Source organism: Cetorhinus maximus, chromosome 29 (assembly GCF_964194155.1).
Source record: "Cetorhinus maximus chromosome 29, sCetMax3.hap1.1, whole genome shotgun sequence".
Taxonomy (NCBI): Eukaryota; Metazoa; Chordata; class Chondrichthyes; order Lamniformes; family Cetorhinidae; genus Cetorhinus; species Cetorhinus maximus.
Window position 1 is genome coordinate 18,873,898 of NC_135907.1, and position 16,358 is coordinate 18,890,255.

The 16,358-nt window shown below is 47.2% G+C and overlaps 2 protein-coding genes across 2 annotated transcripts in view; both read right to left on the bottom strand.

Annotated features, from left to right (window-relative positions):
- The window catches only part of LOC144669369 (serine/arginine-rich splicing factor 3-like), a 388,848-nt gene that overhangs the window by 127,280 nt on the left and 245,210 nt on the right, over nucleotides 1-16,358 (bottom strand). The window lies entirely within an intron of this gene.
- The window catches only part of syt3 (synaptotagmin III), a 64,044-nt gene continuing 48,713 nt past the window's right edge, over nucleotides 1,028-16,358 (bottom strand). Inside the window, exons 6-7 of the mRNA XM_078531703.1 lie at nucleotides 1,290-1,419; nucleotides 1,028-1,126 (exon numbers count right to left, since the gene is read on the bottom strand). Coding sequence (XP_078387829.1) covers nucleotides 1,028-1,126; nucleotides 1,290-1,419 — 229 coding nt within the window. The remainder of the gene's footprint in view (nucleotides 1,127-1,289; nucleotides 1,420-16,358) is intronic.

Below are 16,358 nucleotides of genomic sequence, written 5' to 3' on the forward strand. Positions count from 1 at the left end.
TATTGTGATGAAAATATAATAATTTTCATAATATTTCTCTGGTTTGTTGTGAAGTAGGTTTATGGGGGTAAGTATAGATGGGTCTCTGTGATTTAATTACATTTGGAGCCAAGAAGACTGCAAGCTTGAAATCATCAAAAGAAGCTAGGTATAGAAATGTGTTTGGCATGCTAATGAGTAAACATGGATGCTGGCTTAGCATGTAAGGTGTGAAGGGAATTTGCATTTTTAGATAAATGAAGGGATTGTTGGATTTCAAAGGAATGTTAGTCTGTTTACAACTAGCTAGATAAACAAGGCTAAGGAGTGTGTTTATTTTTCCCAAAGGTTACTGACAATATTGGCAACATGAAAGTTTTTATATTATGAGGAAGATTCAGTTTCAAAGGCATATGGAACAATAGAATTTACATATTAAGGAGGGAGAAACATATATAAAGGAGAATGAAAGACTATATGAGAAAAGGGCATGTAAGATCTAACAGCAGTGTGTGAAAAAGCCTTCAAGAAACCTCCAGCCATTTGTGCATAAGTCTGCTGTGTAAAGTAACTGAAGTTAGAGAAGAACCATTTGGAATTCCACTGTGTTAACTTGCTGGGTTTGTTTTAAATCTAAAATCTATTTTGGACTGTTGCCTTAAAGAGCCTGTGTAACTGGGAATCAGGTCAATTAGGAATTTTAGGATTTGATATAGTAATAAGTAATTGAGTCATATGTATGTGCTTGAAATCTTTTATTTAGTTAATAAATATTTTAATTTAATTTTTAAAAATCTCTAAAGGTCTTGGTGGACTCATTACTTCTGAATTCAGTGCACATACCTTCTCATAATAAATACAAATTGCAAAACTGTTGTGATAGCGTGATTTGGTCCACTTGGCAGAATTCATCTGCCACGTCATAACATCTATATTTCATTCTCTCCTTCATTCCATCACGCTGTTGATTATTCCAACCCCTCTATTTTCTCTTGCCTGGCCCAAGGGGGAAGGAAGCACTCACCTTATATGGTATATGGTAAGACTCTCAGTCTGAATGAGGACTCTCCACCACAATGCTAACTGCTTTGGTGGCACCAGTACTGGTGGTGTAACTCTTTGTCATGTAACTATTCATCAATTTTTCCTGAGGGATAAAAAAGAAAGAGAAGGACAGAGATTGGAATGAGTTTAAAACTCGAGACTGATTGTTAAGACTCTCCCTGCTCTGTGTCAAACACTGCCAATTTCTCAACAATACGCAACTCCCTAAGAATGCAGCCAAGCTATTTGGAGGGCCTCAACCTCACCTCAATCAGCTGGTGCCATTGCTCAATGGGCTTGCGTGGGTTGGCCAACATTTCGTTCCAGTGCTCTCGACCTGGTCCATCAGCATCATTTCCCACACAACACATCCCAATAACCTCATTGTGACCGATACTGCAGAGAGAGCAAGAGAGACGTTAACAGGAAGTGTTCAATAGTTCTTCTGAAGATAAAGTTGTCAGCTGAACTCAAACGTTAAAAGCAAAGAACTGCAGATGCTAGAAATCTGAAATCCGTTCAGTCCATGACCCTGAGCTTCTAGGTGCTTGTTATTTTAATTTTCCACCTTGCTCCCAATCTAACTTTTCTGTCCTTGGCCTGTTACAGTGTCCTAGTGAAGCTCAAACCAAACTTGAGGTACAGCAGCTTACCTTTTGACCGGGCACCCAACAGCTTTCTGGACACAACACTGAGTTACCATTAAGACGTAGGAGAAGAGGTAGGCCATTCGGCTCATCGTGTCCGCTCCGCCATTCAATGAGATCATGCCTAATCTGATAATCCTCAACTCCACTTTCCTGCCTTTTCCCCATAACCCTTGATTCCCTGACTGATTAAAAATCTGTCTATCTCAGGCTTGAATATATTTAACGACCCAGCCTCTACAGCCCACTGCGGTAAAGAATTCCACAGATTGACTACCCTCTGAGAGAAGAAATTCCTCCTCGTCTTTCTCTTAAATGGGCGGCCCCTTACTCTGAGATTATGCCCTTGGGTCCTGGACTCTCCCACAAAAGGAAACAACCTCTCAGCATCTACCCTCTCATGCCCCCTTAGAATCTTGACTTTAGATCAGAACTTCCATCTTCATCTTGTTTTATATGTATTTTTTTTCTTGTTTTGTTGTTGTTGGGTTGGCCTTGTTTCTTTTCCTTCATGACCATTCAGATTGTTGCTATGTAACCATTCATGCCTTATTTGGACACAACCTTTGTTCTTTTACTATACCCATTACCACTCTCTTTGGCTGTTGTATCATCAAATCTTTTGTTATTTAATCTCTCTTGCTCTCCACCCTAATGCAGAGCTTCTCTTCTGTTCTTCCTGCCCCCTCCCCCATCTTTCCACTGACTTAAAAGTGCTTACACTTCTGTCTTTCTTCAGTTCTGTGAGTTATCTTGATCTGAAACATTAACTCTGTTTCTCTCCGTAGATGCTCCAGACCTGCTGAGTAGTTCCAACAATTTTTTTGTTTTTATGTCGATTTACCTCCCTTGGCGCTGAGTGGGTATCACTCCTGCCTTTCACCAAGAAGGTTGTGGGTTCAACTCTTCCTCCAGAGACTTGAGTACTAGATTTAACATGTCTCTTCCTGTGCAGCTCTGAGGGAGTGCTGCCCTCTCAGAGGTGCCATCTTTTGAATGTCAGGTAGGGTTACAAAATCCCATGGCAACTATTCCACAACGAGCAGGGAGTTAACCCTCATGTCCCGTCCTCTATTTATCCCTCAACATCACCAAAAACAAATTATCTGTCATGATCTGATTGCTGTTTGTGGGAACTTGCTGTGCGCAAATAGGCTGCCTCGTTTCCTAGATTACAAAAGTAACTATATGTCAAAAATACTTCATTGGTTGTAAAGCGCATTGAGACATCCTGTGCTCATGAAAGGTGCTACATAAATACCAGTTCTTTCTCCCCCTATTTCAAGAAAACAATTTCCATTTGATCAGAAATTTTATGGGGGAAAATCTCTCGAGGTGCTTTACAGAGAAGGAAGTGCAGTGTTCAGTTGTTCTGTGTTTGATTATGTGAGTCTGTTGACTATTGATACTCATTGTGCTTGATTAGTTAAACCTGGGTGTGGATTCTGAGAAAAGTAAACAAAGCTGCAGAAAGAGCTGGAATCCAGAACTGAAGCATGGAGTAGACATTTTAGAGCACTGAATAAAACCTGTTACACACATAGAAACTAGAGCCATCTCTGTATAGATCTGAGATATAAAATATACAATTGGGAGGAAAAAATAAATACTATGAGTTTTTTTTTTGCATGTCTTCACACACTTTTTTTCCCTTTGGGGAATAGTGGGAAGATGGTGGAAGCATTCCTGGGCTGATTATCAGCTTATTGAACAGCGTCATGAATGCTCCCTCCATGGCCAACAAGTCTTGGTGTGCGATTTGAACCCTGAGCTTTTGGTCCAGAGGCAGAGATGCTACCATTGTGCCTAAGACCACCCATAATAATACAGGATAGAGATTCATCTTGGAACGGTACAGTAAAATGAGAGAAATCAAACTGACCATCTCATTAGTCCCTGTCCGATACTCAGTTGTGTCTACCAGGTTTCTGATGTGACACATCCTGTTTAGTGATATCCTCCTCAGCACACACCCACAGCCGCCTCCCCCCAAGATGGTCTTCTAACCCCAGTAGATGCTGATCCTTGGTGCAAAAGTTAGGAGATGGTGACCAAAAGCTTAGTAAATTGGGCTTTAAGAAACGCTTTTAAAAGTAAAGAGGAAAGAGGAAAGAAGAGAGGCAGAGGGGCTTCACAGAGGCAGTCGAGGAAGCCAAAAGTTTTGCAACCAATAATGCCTGCCTGGGTCTAGACCATGTCCTTCTCGCTTGGACCTTGAGCTCCAGCTGAAAACTAAGGAGCTGGAACTCAGCCACACAGGCCAGGAAAGTCCCTGACTTCACCTTTGGCCTGCGTTGAATTCCAGTTGGGCCTTAATCATTTCTCCCCAAGCCCCTGGGCCAAACAAGGAACGGCAGTTTGCTCCAGATTGATGTCTAGCATGTGTAGGTGTTGAGTGAGGATAGAACTCAGAGTCATAAGGGCACAGAAGGAGGCCATTTGGCCCATCGGGTTGGCTCTTGAGAGCAATCCAGTCAGTCCCATTCCCCTCCACTATCTCTGTAGCCATGTATTTCCCTCAAGTGCACATCCAATTTCCTTTTGAAATCATTGATCATCTCCGCTTCCAGTGCCTTCGTAGGTAGCGAGATCCAGGTCATTACCACTCGCTGAGTAAAACAAGTTCTTCCTCACATTCCCCCCACTGCATCTCTTGCCCAAAACCTTAAATCGGTGTCCTCCCAGTCCTTGTGCCCTCAGCCAATGGGAACGGCTTTTCTTTGCCTACCTTATCCAAACCTGTCATGATCTTGCACACCTCAATCAGATCTATCCCCAATCTCCTTGTGCTTGAAGGAGAACAGCCTCAACTTCTCCAGGCTAACCTTCCTTGATATAATGTCCCGTTACAGCGGAAGGTGGCAGAACCAACATTCCACTGGACTGTGGTTGAGGCTTAAAGCTGCCAAACAGATTCAAATGGAAATGGGTAAGGGAGCAGAAATAATGGCACACTGTGGATTTACAGCACTTACTGGCTTAATGATCCCTTTACAGAAAGTTAAAGACAAAAACCTACCCCAGTTGCTATGCAGAGCTGCAATGCAGGCTGAACTGGACCTTGAATATTACATGGTGTTTTATTGCTGACTATCCAAGGAGATGCTTGGCCTATCTATCTCCCTTTGATGGCAGGTGCCTCAATTTGAACGAGAAGCTGAGAATTACTTCTTAAAAACAAGATGGGACAAATCAAATTTTCAAATGTCTGAAACTCAGAAAGGACTGTCAGTCAAATATACCCAGATAAATTTTATCAGGATGTTTGTATTTAAATGGATTGGCTTGGCCCTCACCTCCGACATCTGGTCAAATAACGGCACCTATATTTTGGGACTATTGTATCAAAACCAAAATGGGACTTGTTCCTGTGAGTGATTCTGTGGCCTGGGTGTCTGAGGTCGTAAGGCCAGGCGGTCATGAGGGGAGAAACTTTCCTCTCAACAGGGTTCCAGTTTGCATTTATATAACATGACCTCAGGACCATCCCAAAGTGCATTAAAGTTAATTAAGTACTTTTAGAAGTGTGGTCACCAATGTAATGTGGGAAAATTTGCACACAGCAAGCTCCCACAAACAGCAATGAGGTAAATTATGTTTTTTTCATGATGTTGGTTGAGGGATATATTAAGGAAGGGATGGAGTGGGTTAGTATGGCAAAGGTGTTGTATAAAATCGCTTCTATTGAAGCAATCTTGAAGAGAAATCCCAGTTTATTGCAAACCTATCCCACTTTCCCACTTACCATCTTGTCTTACTGCAAATATTTGGCAGGAGAAGCCAGGATTTTGAATGCGGGTATGTCATGCGTCCTCAAGGAGATTAAAAAGCTTCAGCTGCGATCTAACTAGCACTCCCTACGAGGGCAACTCCCACCGACGGGCCACTGCAGTTATAATTCATATTTTACACTTAAAGAAAAGTCCACGCTTCTCAACTTTGCACGCGCCTCAGCACCTCCCCCTTCCCAACCCTGTCCACCTACCCCCACCGCCGCCCACTTAGTCCCGAAATCCACAGCGCACCATCTGCTCAACCAACCCCCCCCTCGACATTAACCCTTTAATTGCCACTGTCTTGGCAACTCCCCATTTCAGCACTTGGTAATTAAAGGCTAGGCGATATGGGGCACAGGCTGTGAGAGACATCAAAGGCGAGTCTGATCCAGGCCACGCCAGGTGACCTTTTTACCAGCAGGCAGTCGAGGTGGTCAAGACCTCTGCTGTGTTTTCATTTTGCTCCCAATCAAGGATATCGGAGACGAAGGGCGGAATTCTCCCACCCCGGGACTCAGTCCAATAGCAGCGGCAGGGGCGGCGAGTGTCTCCCGCTACAGAGGCCGATGGGAAGCTGTGCCACACCTTCCGCCCCTAAGGTAATTAATTATGTATCCGGGGTTTCTGTGCCGTCTTCCGTTGCAGGGCGGGCTTGATAGCGCGCGTCCCGCCGTCATATCTGGGCGCCATATCTAAAAGGCGCCCGGACATCCACAATGTCAGACCGAAAACAGAGATGTCCGCAAGGTCATCCACTGGCCTAAATTCCGAAATTTAGTGATGCCTCCCTGTGCGACCTCCTGGACCATGCGGAGGCGTTCAGCAATGTGCTGTACCCACCTGATGGGAGGAGGAGGCCAAGCAGGGATACCAACGCTGGACGGGCGCAGGTGGCCAATCCCGTCAGTGCCCAGGGGGGCGCACAAGAGGTCAGCAACACAGCGCCAGAGGGGATGAACAACCTTGTTCACTCCGCCAGGGTGAGTCTCATCAGTTGGTCACATAAAGCACAAAGGCTCCAATATGTCAGGGCCCAAGGCCCAGTGGCAACGACATGCCCTGCCTCACAGTCTCACTTCAGTGCTTCCACACTGCAGCGGGATGTCCACTGTGCCCCCCTCACCCTTCAACAGACATGGAACATGGTATGGAAGGGGGGTGGGGGGTTGGTTGAGGGTAAGATGGGGGGAGAACTGGCTTAGGCACAGAGGGAACCAGCAACCTCTGCAAATCACATGCCTGTCTGAGCCTTCCCCGTGCCCGTGGATTTGCTCAGCGCTCTGGAGGGAGCTGGTCCACAGCCCTTCCACCCAATGCGCACCAGTGACGATGTGCCGCAAGGTGGGCTATCTTCTGAGGGGAGGGATGATGATGAATGAACCAATTTCTACTGCACCAATCCATGCCCACATCCGACTCCTCTCAAGCATGCTCCGTCACAATCGCGGAGAACATGAGAAGACAGGGTTCGGGGGAGGGGGTGGAGGGTGACGGAATTCAAGGAGAGGGCATCTGAGCTCGGAGGAGTAGAGCCGGACAGAGCCATTGGCGACGGGGAGCTCAGCTTTGGGAACCCAACAATGAGGATTCATGCATTCAATGCAAACCTGAGGGTTGAAAGTGCCCCCATGTTGGAGGCAGCTGATGCTGTCACTTGCACTCTTCTACCTCACTTACAGGTGCCTCCAGGAAGAGGCCGAGGCCTGAGAAGGAGGAAGAGGAGAGGACTCCCTATCAGGCGTCAGCTCTAGCCGCAGCCCAGAGGTATGCCAGGAGGGAGCTCCACGCCTGTAGAGGTGTCACTTGCACCCTCCACCAGCTCAGTGGGTATTAGTGCTGGTTTAGGAAGGGTCTCACAATCTGCTGGTCACCCACACGGACACGCGTCCGCAGCAGGAGGAGACAGATTCAGCCGAGCTCCCCGGCACTCGGAGGACTGCTGGGGGAGAGGCATCTGTGAGGTCCGAGTTGGATGACCAGCCTCAAGAGATGTCAGCAAGTGGCGGGGGAACATCACGCAGAGCTGTTGGAAGCCCTCAGCAGACTGGCACATGAGTCGAAGGGGTCTGTCCGCCTGCTCTCTGATGAAGTGGTGCCCACATGTGTGCACATGGAGGCCTCCATGGGGAGGATGGTGAACACCATGGAGACCCTTGTCCAGCAGAACGCCCAGTTTCTGCCACAGATGCACACAGACCTGCACTCCATCGCAGTTGCCATGGATAAGTTCATGCAGTGGCTATGTGAGAGGGGAATGGAGCACCTCAACCTCCCTCCAGGTGCCCCTTCCCCTCAAGGAATCAGGCCGGGGCCCTCAGGCACCCAAAGGGAGGTGGAGCAGCAACTAGACAGCCCTGGGCCATCCACTCTGGACTCTCAGAGGCTGTCCACTCCCTCAGAGTCCCCTTTGCCTCTGACCCTTTCAACCCTCGTCCTCTGTCACTGCAGCGGGAGCAGCTGGCCCACAGAGGGACTGCCAAAGCAAGCCAGGGCCCTCCAGGCCTCAGCTGTCCAGAGCATGGCCGCCGAATTCATCAAAGGCAACAGAGCAAATAGCTCCACAGGCTTCCTCCATGCCTGCCGTGGATGTCAGGGTAGCACTTAGAAGAAGTGGTAGGCAACATAAAATCAAGAAAATTTGATCTCAATTGAACACTGTCACTGTATTAGCTGCAAAAATATTCACTCTCATTAAATAATGTCTACTGTTGTCATTCAGCCTCATTATATATGCTTCGCGAGACCACTCCCCACCCCCCTTCACTGCGTCCTTACCAGCCCAGCAGGGCTGAAGCATCGGTGAGGTCCATGAAGATCTGAATCCTCAGAGAGCTGCTTCGTGACAGAGCCACCCAGCGTGCGATGCACGTGTTCCTCCAGGGGTCCGGTAGCTGTGGGCACCTTCTTCTCCTCGGGCGTCCGCGATCTGAGCAAGGCCCTAACGGTGAGACCCGACTTCAGCACGTCACACTTGTCCGGACGTGTTCTGGGCTGGCGTGTTTTCCTGCCGGTTTAATGGAGAATCAGGCGTTGGTGGGGGGGGGAGATTCCGGTCCGGCCTTCATTTGCATCCCATTAGCGGGATGCAAGTCGGCTTCACGCCGGCTTCCGGTGGGATTCCCGATCCACCGTGGCGGGCAGCATTGGAAGATCCCGCTGATAATTCACGCCGGCCGTGAAACCGATTTTTTGCCGAATTCTCCACCCTCCACCCATCGCTGGGGGGGTGGTGCAGGGGAGAATCCCGGCCTAACGGGAGCACCCAACCTCAGGACCTCCAAATCCATCAAAACCGAGGCATCTGACCTGGGATCTTCCTCATCTGTCTGCTCCCGATTGCCATCCTGGATGGCGCACTTAACTCTGACATGTTCAGAGAGCTGTATGGATGTTTGTCGAAAGGCTTGACGCTCGGGGCTGGATTTTCCCGACCTGGTGCTGGGAACAGGTGTCGGGACTGTTTCGCTCGTTGGGATTTTCACGTAGACACACCCTGTAACTGGCATGGAGACAGGTTCCCTGTCCATTTAAGGGCACTAGGTGGGCTCTTGAAGCCAATTGGAGGTTTTCCAGGTTGAGATAGAAGTACACTGCAGTAGAGGGTAAGTAAGCGAGAGGGCACTTCAACATGAGGCAGCCTCTCACCAACTTTTTTAACATTTTAAATAAAGAACTTCAGCAGTCAGGCCACAACTGTGGGGGGAGAGGAAGGGGAGGGGAGGGCGGAAGGGGTATAGCGGGGAAGGGAGGAGGGCATGGGGGGGGTCAGGGTTGGGGGAGCGGGGGCAGAGAGGGAGGTGAAATCTCTATACAGGACAGCTTTTAGCTGCACTTGTACTCAGGCAGGCTGGGAGGGCCTAGACGCCTCCATAAAGTGCAGGGATGAGGGTCTCCTGCCTGTGGTGGGATGTAAGTGTTAGAGAAGACATGTTAAAGTTATATTCAAATTCCACTTTGTATGAAAGACTCCATTTTGTAGGTAATTTCTTTCACAATTTCCTGAAACTCCAGAACGACAGTAAACCTGTGAGACTGTAGCTACAATAGTCTTGAAAAGTCAGAATCTTCTTGTGAATCCATCTATATAATTTTCCGTATAAGACAATAGGTAAGGTAGCTTATGTAATGTCCTGAGGTCGTGATATGGAGCGTCTTTGAGCCTTTGCTGTGCCAAGGTAATAATACTTTCTGTAAAACCCAGAGTGAAGGTCATGGAGGAGCTGATGTAATGGCCCTTTTAACCGAACTCAAAAACAAGGCCATTGCAATATGAGATTGGTAGATAAAGAAAGACATCTGGAGAGGCTTTGATGCACTGTGTTGCTGTGAAGCATCCTTTGTAATCTCAGGTGTTGGTCGTGAGTAAGTGTAGTATTTAACCTTTAATAAATCGGCAAGTGTTTGACACACAGAAGAAATGACTGGAGTCACTTTGTCTATGTATTATTGCAAAATTCACATTTCTAACAAAAGTCTTCTCTCCAGATGTCTCTTTCCCACCGTTGCAGCTCTCAACAAGAGTTATATGGATTCAAAATGTTAACTCTGTTTCTCTCTCCACTGATGCTGCCAGACCTGCTGAGCTTTTCCAGCATTTTCTGTTTTTATTACTGTATTTCTGACACTTTGTTGATCTGTTCCTCTGTGTTTGTGTGTATGTATATATGTGTGTGTGTGCGTGTGCGCGTGTGCGTGTGTGCATGCACCTGTGTGTGTCTGTGTACACATGTGCATGTGTGTGTGTCTGTGTGTGCATGTGTGTGTCTGTGCACGTGTGTGTGTGTATGTGTGTGTGCTTGTGTGTATGCATGTATTTGTGCATGTCTGTGTGCATGTGTGTCGTGCACACGTGCACGTGCACATATGTCTTACTCTCTGGCCGAATTTTCCCTTTGGGATGAAACAGTCACTCATTGGGATTTTGATGGAAGTGCCCCTTAATTGGTACCGAGGCAGATTCCCAATTAAGGGCACCAGGTGGGCTCTTGAAGCCAATTGGATGCCTCCCAGCTTCAGAGGACAGCATGTTGCTGTAGAGGGTAAGTAACAGAGAGGGTGCTTTGACATGAGGCACCCTCTCACCAACTTTTCTCGAACTTTAAATTAAAAACAGGTTCAATAGGCAGGCCACTGCTGTGCATGGGGTAACCCCTCTACACTCTACAGGGTGATATTTAGCTGTACCTGTACCCAGGCAGGCAGGGAGGGCCTGTAGGCCTGCCTGGAGTGCAGCCCTCCCTGTCCTCTCCCCTCTCACCCCCACACCCTACCCACTGGCCTGATGCTAAGTGCACACCTTGAGGCAATTAAACTGCTCCCCATCACTTCAGGAAACTGGAGGCTGACTGGAAAATCCCAGCTGGCTTCTTTTTGGTGCCCTTAACAAGGCTCTGAATGGGCCTAACTGGCTACCTACTTCATGGGGACATGACCTGCCTTCCCTGACCCCACCTTGGCACAAATGGCTGCTGCCAGGGCCAAAACATTCAGCCTCTGTTTTCCTCTTGTTTGTCTGTTCTCGTCCCCTCTGTCTGTGTCTGTCCCTCTCAGTCCCCCCAGCACAGGCAGAAGACCTGGAGATGAAGAACTCCTCTCTCTGAAGGGATCAAGGTTCTCTCCCCCTCTGACTGGACAAAGCTCTGTCCCTATTTCTCTAATGGGATAAAGGTTTTTTTAATGACAGGTGTTGTCTACCCTCAGGTAGATTTAGGATATCTACACTAAAGAGGCATCAAACTGTTCCAAACTTCCAGGCCACCAGACTTGAAACAGGATGAATCAAAGTTTAAGAAATATTAGAGAGAATTTGCATTTGTATAGCAACTATTATCTCCTCCGGATGTCTCAAAATACCTTCTGAGTTAAACTGATAAATAATAACCAGGAACAACGTTTCCTTGGTTTTGTTGACTGGATTCCCAGCTTTCAAGGGCCTAAGTATAAATTTCATCACATTTTTACTTCTCTTTAGCTCTGAAGAAGAGTCATACGGACTCGAAACGTTAACTCTGTTTTTCTCTCCACAGATGCTGTTAGACCATTTGAGTTTTTCTAGCATTTTCTGTTTTTGTTCAAGGGCCCTTGCTTTGCTCGTTTGTCTGTGACACTCACTCTCTCTCTCTCTTCGTTGTAATCTGTCTTCTTCCTCTGTTATTTCAGCCAAATGCTTGCCAGCACCACCCCCACCCGAACTTTACTCCCTCGGTCCTTCTAAGCTCCCAATCCACCAACCTACGCATTAATAAAAAGAGAGACATGTTGACGAAGCTTTCCATCTTGCCGAGGCATTGCAATGGGGAACCATGCTTTCTCCGTGGCAACGCCAGAGTCCACTTGTCAACCAATCAGCACCCTTTTCTCCTGCAGTGTCATTTATTGTGATTGTTTAAAATTTGGCTTTCTTGTGTTTGTCCTGATGAGTGCAGGATGAAAAGTTTCAGTAACATGTCTCCCTTTTCAACAATATTCACACTCTGTACAAGCGACCCTACGCATTCTTTGGAACATTAGGAAGAAGAGTCCTTGAGCCTGGTCTACACCTCCACTCCATCTATCCACCATTGATCCCTATCCCTCGATCCCCTCACAACAAAAATCTATCAATCTCACTGTTAGAGATCTTAATTGACTTCAGCATCCACAGCCTTTTAAGGAAGACAATTCCAGACTTCCACTACTCTTTGTGTGAAAAAATGTTTCCCTATTTCACTGCTGAATGGCATAATTCCAATTTTAAGAATAGGCACTCTTGTTTTGAATTTCCCAACTGGAGAAACTACCCTGTCAAATCATTTTACCATTTTAAACACATTACTTAGAGCACGCCTTAACTTGCTAAACTCAAAGTAATATAAGCCAAGATTATGCAACTTGCCCTCATAAATTAACCCTCTAAACCCTAATATTATTCTGGTGAATCCACTCTGTCCTGCCTTGAGGCCAATATGTCCTTCCTGAGGTATGGTGCTCAGAGCTTGTCTTGGAGATATGTTTATCCTCAAGTCCCATTATTTTCTCCAGCTTTGTGCTTACATTACATTCAATAAATTTCTCGTCCTGAATGGTTTTTAGTTTAGCTTATACCACTTGATCTTTTGCTCCTACCCGTCACTGTAAAAATAGACACATAAAACTTTATTTAACAAGTCTGCCATTTCTGTACTGTCCATTTTGGTCTCTCCTGCTTTAGTGGGTCCATAATCACCTTTACCATCTTTTGTCTCTTAACATACTTTTAGAAACTTGCGCTGTTAGCTTAAAAGTTTTTCTCGTGTTTTTGTGCTTTCTTTGTATCTCTTTCTTGCTACCCCAGTCTGTTGGCGCTCTACCATTCCTTGATTTTGTGTACATCTTTTCATTTGTCTGTTACCTAATTTGTTGACCATTCTCACTGAACTGCACCAATGGAGCTTTTGCCTTGCAGGACTGCTTACGGCTTTATGTTCAATCCAAAAACATCTTTGAATGCTTCCCACCGTCAGTCTAAAGGTTTACGTATGCATATCTTATCTTCAGATGCACTCAATTTATTCCTTGCTCTTTCGAAATGTGACGTGCTTAAATGTGAAATCTCGGTTTACCATCTTCTATTCAAACCTAATATTGAATTATATTATGGTCACTATTTGCAAGATATTTCCTTACCCTCAGATTGTTAACTAGTTCTGGCTCATTAGTCATGATTAAATTGAGTAAGCTCTGTTCCCTGGTCAGTTCTAATACATGTTGTTCCAGAAATACATCCAAACGCATTTTAAAAATGCTACTGCCTTTATTACCTGAGCTATTCACCACCTTCCAGTGTATGTGAAAATAGTTTCTGCTACATTATTTCTTTATGATGTTTAGATCGCCCCCTCACTATATTATGAATGCGTCAGGAGATTTCTTTTTATTTGTTCATGATATGTGGGCGTCAATGACAAGGCCAGCATTTATTGCCCATCCCTAATTGCCCTTGAGAAGGTGGTGGTGAGCTGCCTTCTTGAACCGCTGCAGTCCATGTGGTGTAGGTACACCCTCAGTGCTGTTAGGGAGGGAGTTCTGGGATTTTGACCCAACGACAATGAAGGAACGGCGATATATTTCCAAGTCAGGATGGTGAGTGGCTTGGAGGGGAACTTCCAGATGGTGGTGTTCCCGTCTATCTGCTGCCCTTGCCCTTCCAGTTGCTAGAGCTTGTGGGTTTGGGAGACACCGCCAGTGGTGGATGGAGTGAATGTTTAAGGTGGTGGATGGGACGCTGATAAAGCAGGTTGCTTTGTCCTGTGGAGGGTGTGGAACTTCTTAAGTGTTGTTGGAGCTGCACTCAAGCGGGCGAATGGGAGAGTGTTCTATCACGCTCCTGATTTGTGGTTTCTTAATGATGGAAAGGCTTTGGGGAGTCAGGAGGCGAGTTACTCACTGTAGAATCTCTGACGTGATCTTGTAGTTACAGTATTTATGTGGCTTGTTCCATTAAGTTTCTGGTCACCATAGGTCAATTGAAACTCCTACTAGGGTGTTGCATCCCTGGTTTGACGGGTAGTGTTTGCATTGTCCAATCACTCCGACTGATCATTTCTGATGCTCCCTGAACACAAGGCACAGGAAGGAAATTGCAAACTGAAAGCTAAAAAAAATGCTGGAAACACACAGAGCTGCTAAGGTAGGACTGGCCAGGAGAAAAGGCTGGTCAATGTTTAAAGAACCAGTCCCCCAAAATGGGGCATCACGGTGAGGAATGGCACCCACAGCACTGGTTGGTCGTGGCACTGGTGGTGTGCCTTAGACTCTACAGCCAGCGCTGCTGGCTCATACTCCGAACATTAATCCTTTCTCTCTACAGTCGCCCCTGAAGAGAGAGACAGTAGAAACTGGGAAATAAGAATACTTGCTCCAAACTGTTTTGTCCTCTGGGGCTGACTGACTTACTTCATAGGTTCATTGGCCAGGACTTTTAAGATGGCGGCATTTCCTATCCCACCATCCAAAGAGTCGACAGGGAACACATCCTTGTCCCGCTCCAACAAATGTTAATTGGCTAGAGGCGGGATTTCCACCCCTCACTCAGGAGAAAGTCCTGCCTCAGAGCGCTGCCAGCCCAATCTGATTGGCCAGCAGCTCTCTAGTCTCTGTAGCGCCAGAAGCTGCAGGACTGGGAACTGCAACTAGGCCCCAGAGCCTAAATCCCAGGGATTGCAGGGCCAGGTAAGTTTTAAGGGTCTCAGGGCAGGGAGGGGAAGTGACGCGCAGGGGGGTGGGTGGGCAGATGGGGGTCTGGGGGGGCTGTTGGTGGAGAGGCCTGAGGGTAGGGAGGACCTGCAGGGGCTGGAGCTTCTGGGGTGTGGGTGGAGGGGAGGCACCGATGTTAAAAGGGGGCTTCTGATGGAGGCCCCCACCCCGCTTACCACCCAAGGTTCATTTATAGGCTTCCCCATGCCCCAGAACTCCTCCCGCCAGTCTGAAAATTGAGGCCTGGCGGGAAATGGCCCTTAGGTGGTTAATAATTGGCTACTTAAGGGCCTCAATTGGGCCAAGGGCGGGCAGGCCGGCCTAGGGCTCAAACGTCCAAGCATAAAGTTGTGGCGCGGTCAGGGCTGGGGAGGCCGGTGGGAAGGCTGCTTGAGAAATGTAATGGTCACTGCCCCACAAACCCAACATCCATGAAATGTACAATTCTGCCCATAGAATCATTATGACACACGAAGGAGGCCATTCAGACCATTGAGTTCACGCTGGGTCTCTGTAGAGCAATCCAGTCAGCCCCATTCCTCCCCTCTGTCCCCATAGCCTGGCATGTTTATTCCCCTCAAGTGCCCGTCCGGTTTCAGTTTGAAATCATTGATTGCCTCTGCTTCACTACCCTCGCTGGTCATTATCACACACCGTGTCAAAAAGTTCTTCTCCAAATCCCCCTTGCATCTTTTCCCCAAAACTTAAACCTGTGTCCCTTAGTCCTTTGTATATGGGGACAGCATTTCTTTGTCTATCTTTTGTTTCCCTTTATTCTTTCATGGGATGCGGGCGTCACTGGCAAGACCAGCATTTGTTGCCCATCCCTAATTACCCTTGAACTGAGTGGCTTGCTCAGCCATTTCAGGGGGCAGTGAAGGATCAACCACATTGCTGTGGGTCTGGAGTCACATGTAGGCCAGAGAGGGTAAGGAATGCAGATTTCCTTCCCTAAAGGGCATTAGTGAACCAAATAGGTTTGGCAACAATCAATGATAGTTTCATGGGGTAGAATTCTCCCCCCCCATCGGGGAGGGGTTGTGCGGGGGCAGGGCATGCTCCTGATCGGCACCCCCCGATTGGGTCCGCGCCGCCATTTTACGTGGGAAGGCCAATTAAGGCCCACCCAGCGTGACGGGCGCCTGGAAGCGCTGTGCGGGCTCCCTGAGTCGGGAGGTGCCTCAGGGAGATAAGTTTAAGTTTTAATAAAGGAAAAAAAAATTGAACACGTCCCCTCGTGTGACAGTGTCACATGAGCTGGGACATGTCAATGAACTTTAATGAAAAAGTTTATTTAATTTATAAACATTTCATGAAACCTCATCCTGCCCGTGGATGAGGTTCCATGAAAAATGCGAAGGCCGCCTGGGCTCTTCGCCTGCCCACCCCCCCCCGCCCGCCAAACTTAAGGTTGGATGGGCAACTTTCTCAATAGGGTTAATTAGTTAATTAATGGCCTTAACAGGCCTTTGCGTGACTGCCGAACTGAAAATCTAAATGACATGTGGTGACATTGGGACACACGCCCGACACCTTGGTGAGTAGGCCCCACCCCCTCTTGCCAAGCTGAATATTCAGCCCTCTGAGCCCAGCTTTATTAACTGAATTTAAATTCCACCAGCTGCCATGGTGGGATTTGAACCCATGTCCCAAAGCATTAGCCTAGGCCTCTAGATTACCAGTCAAGTGACATTACCAG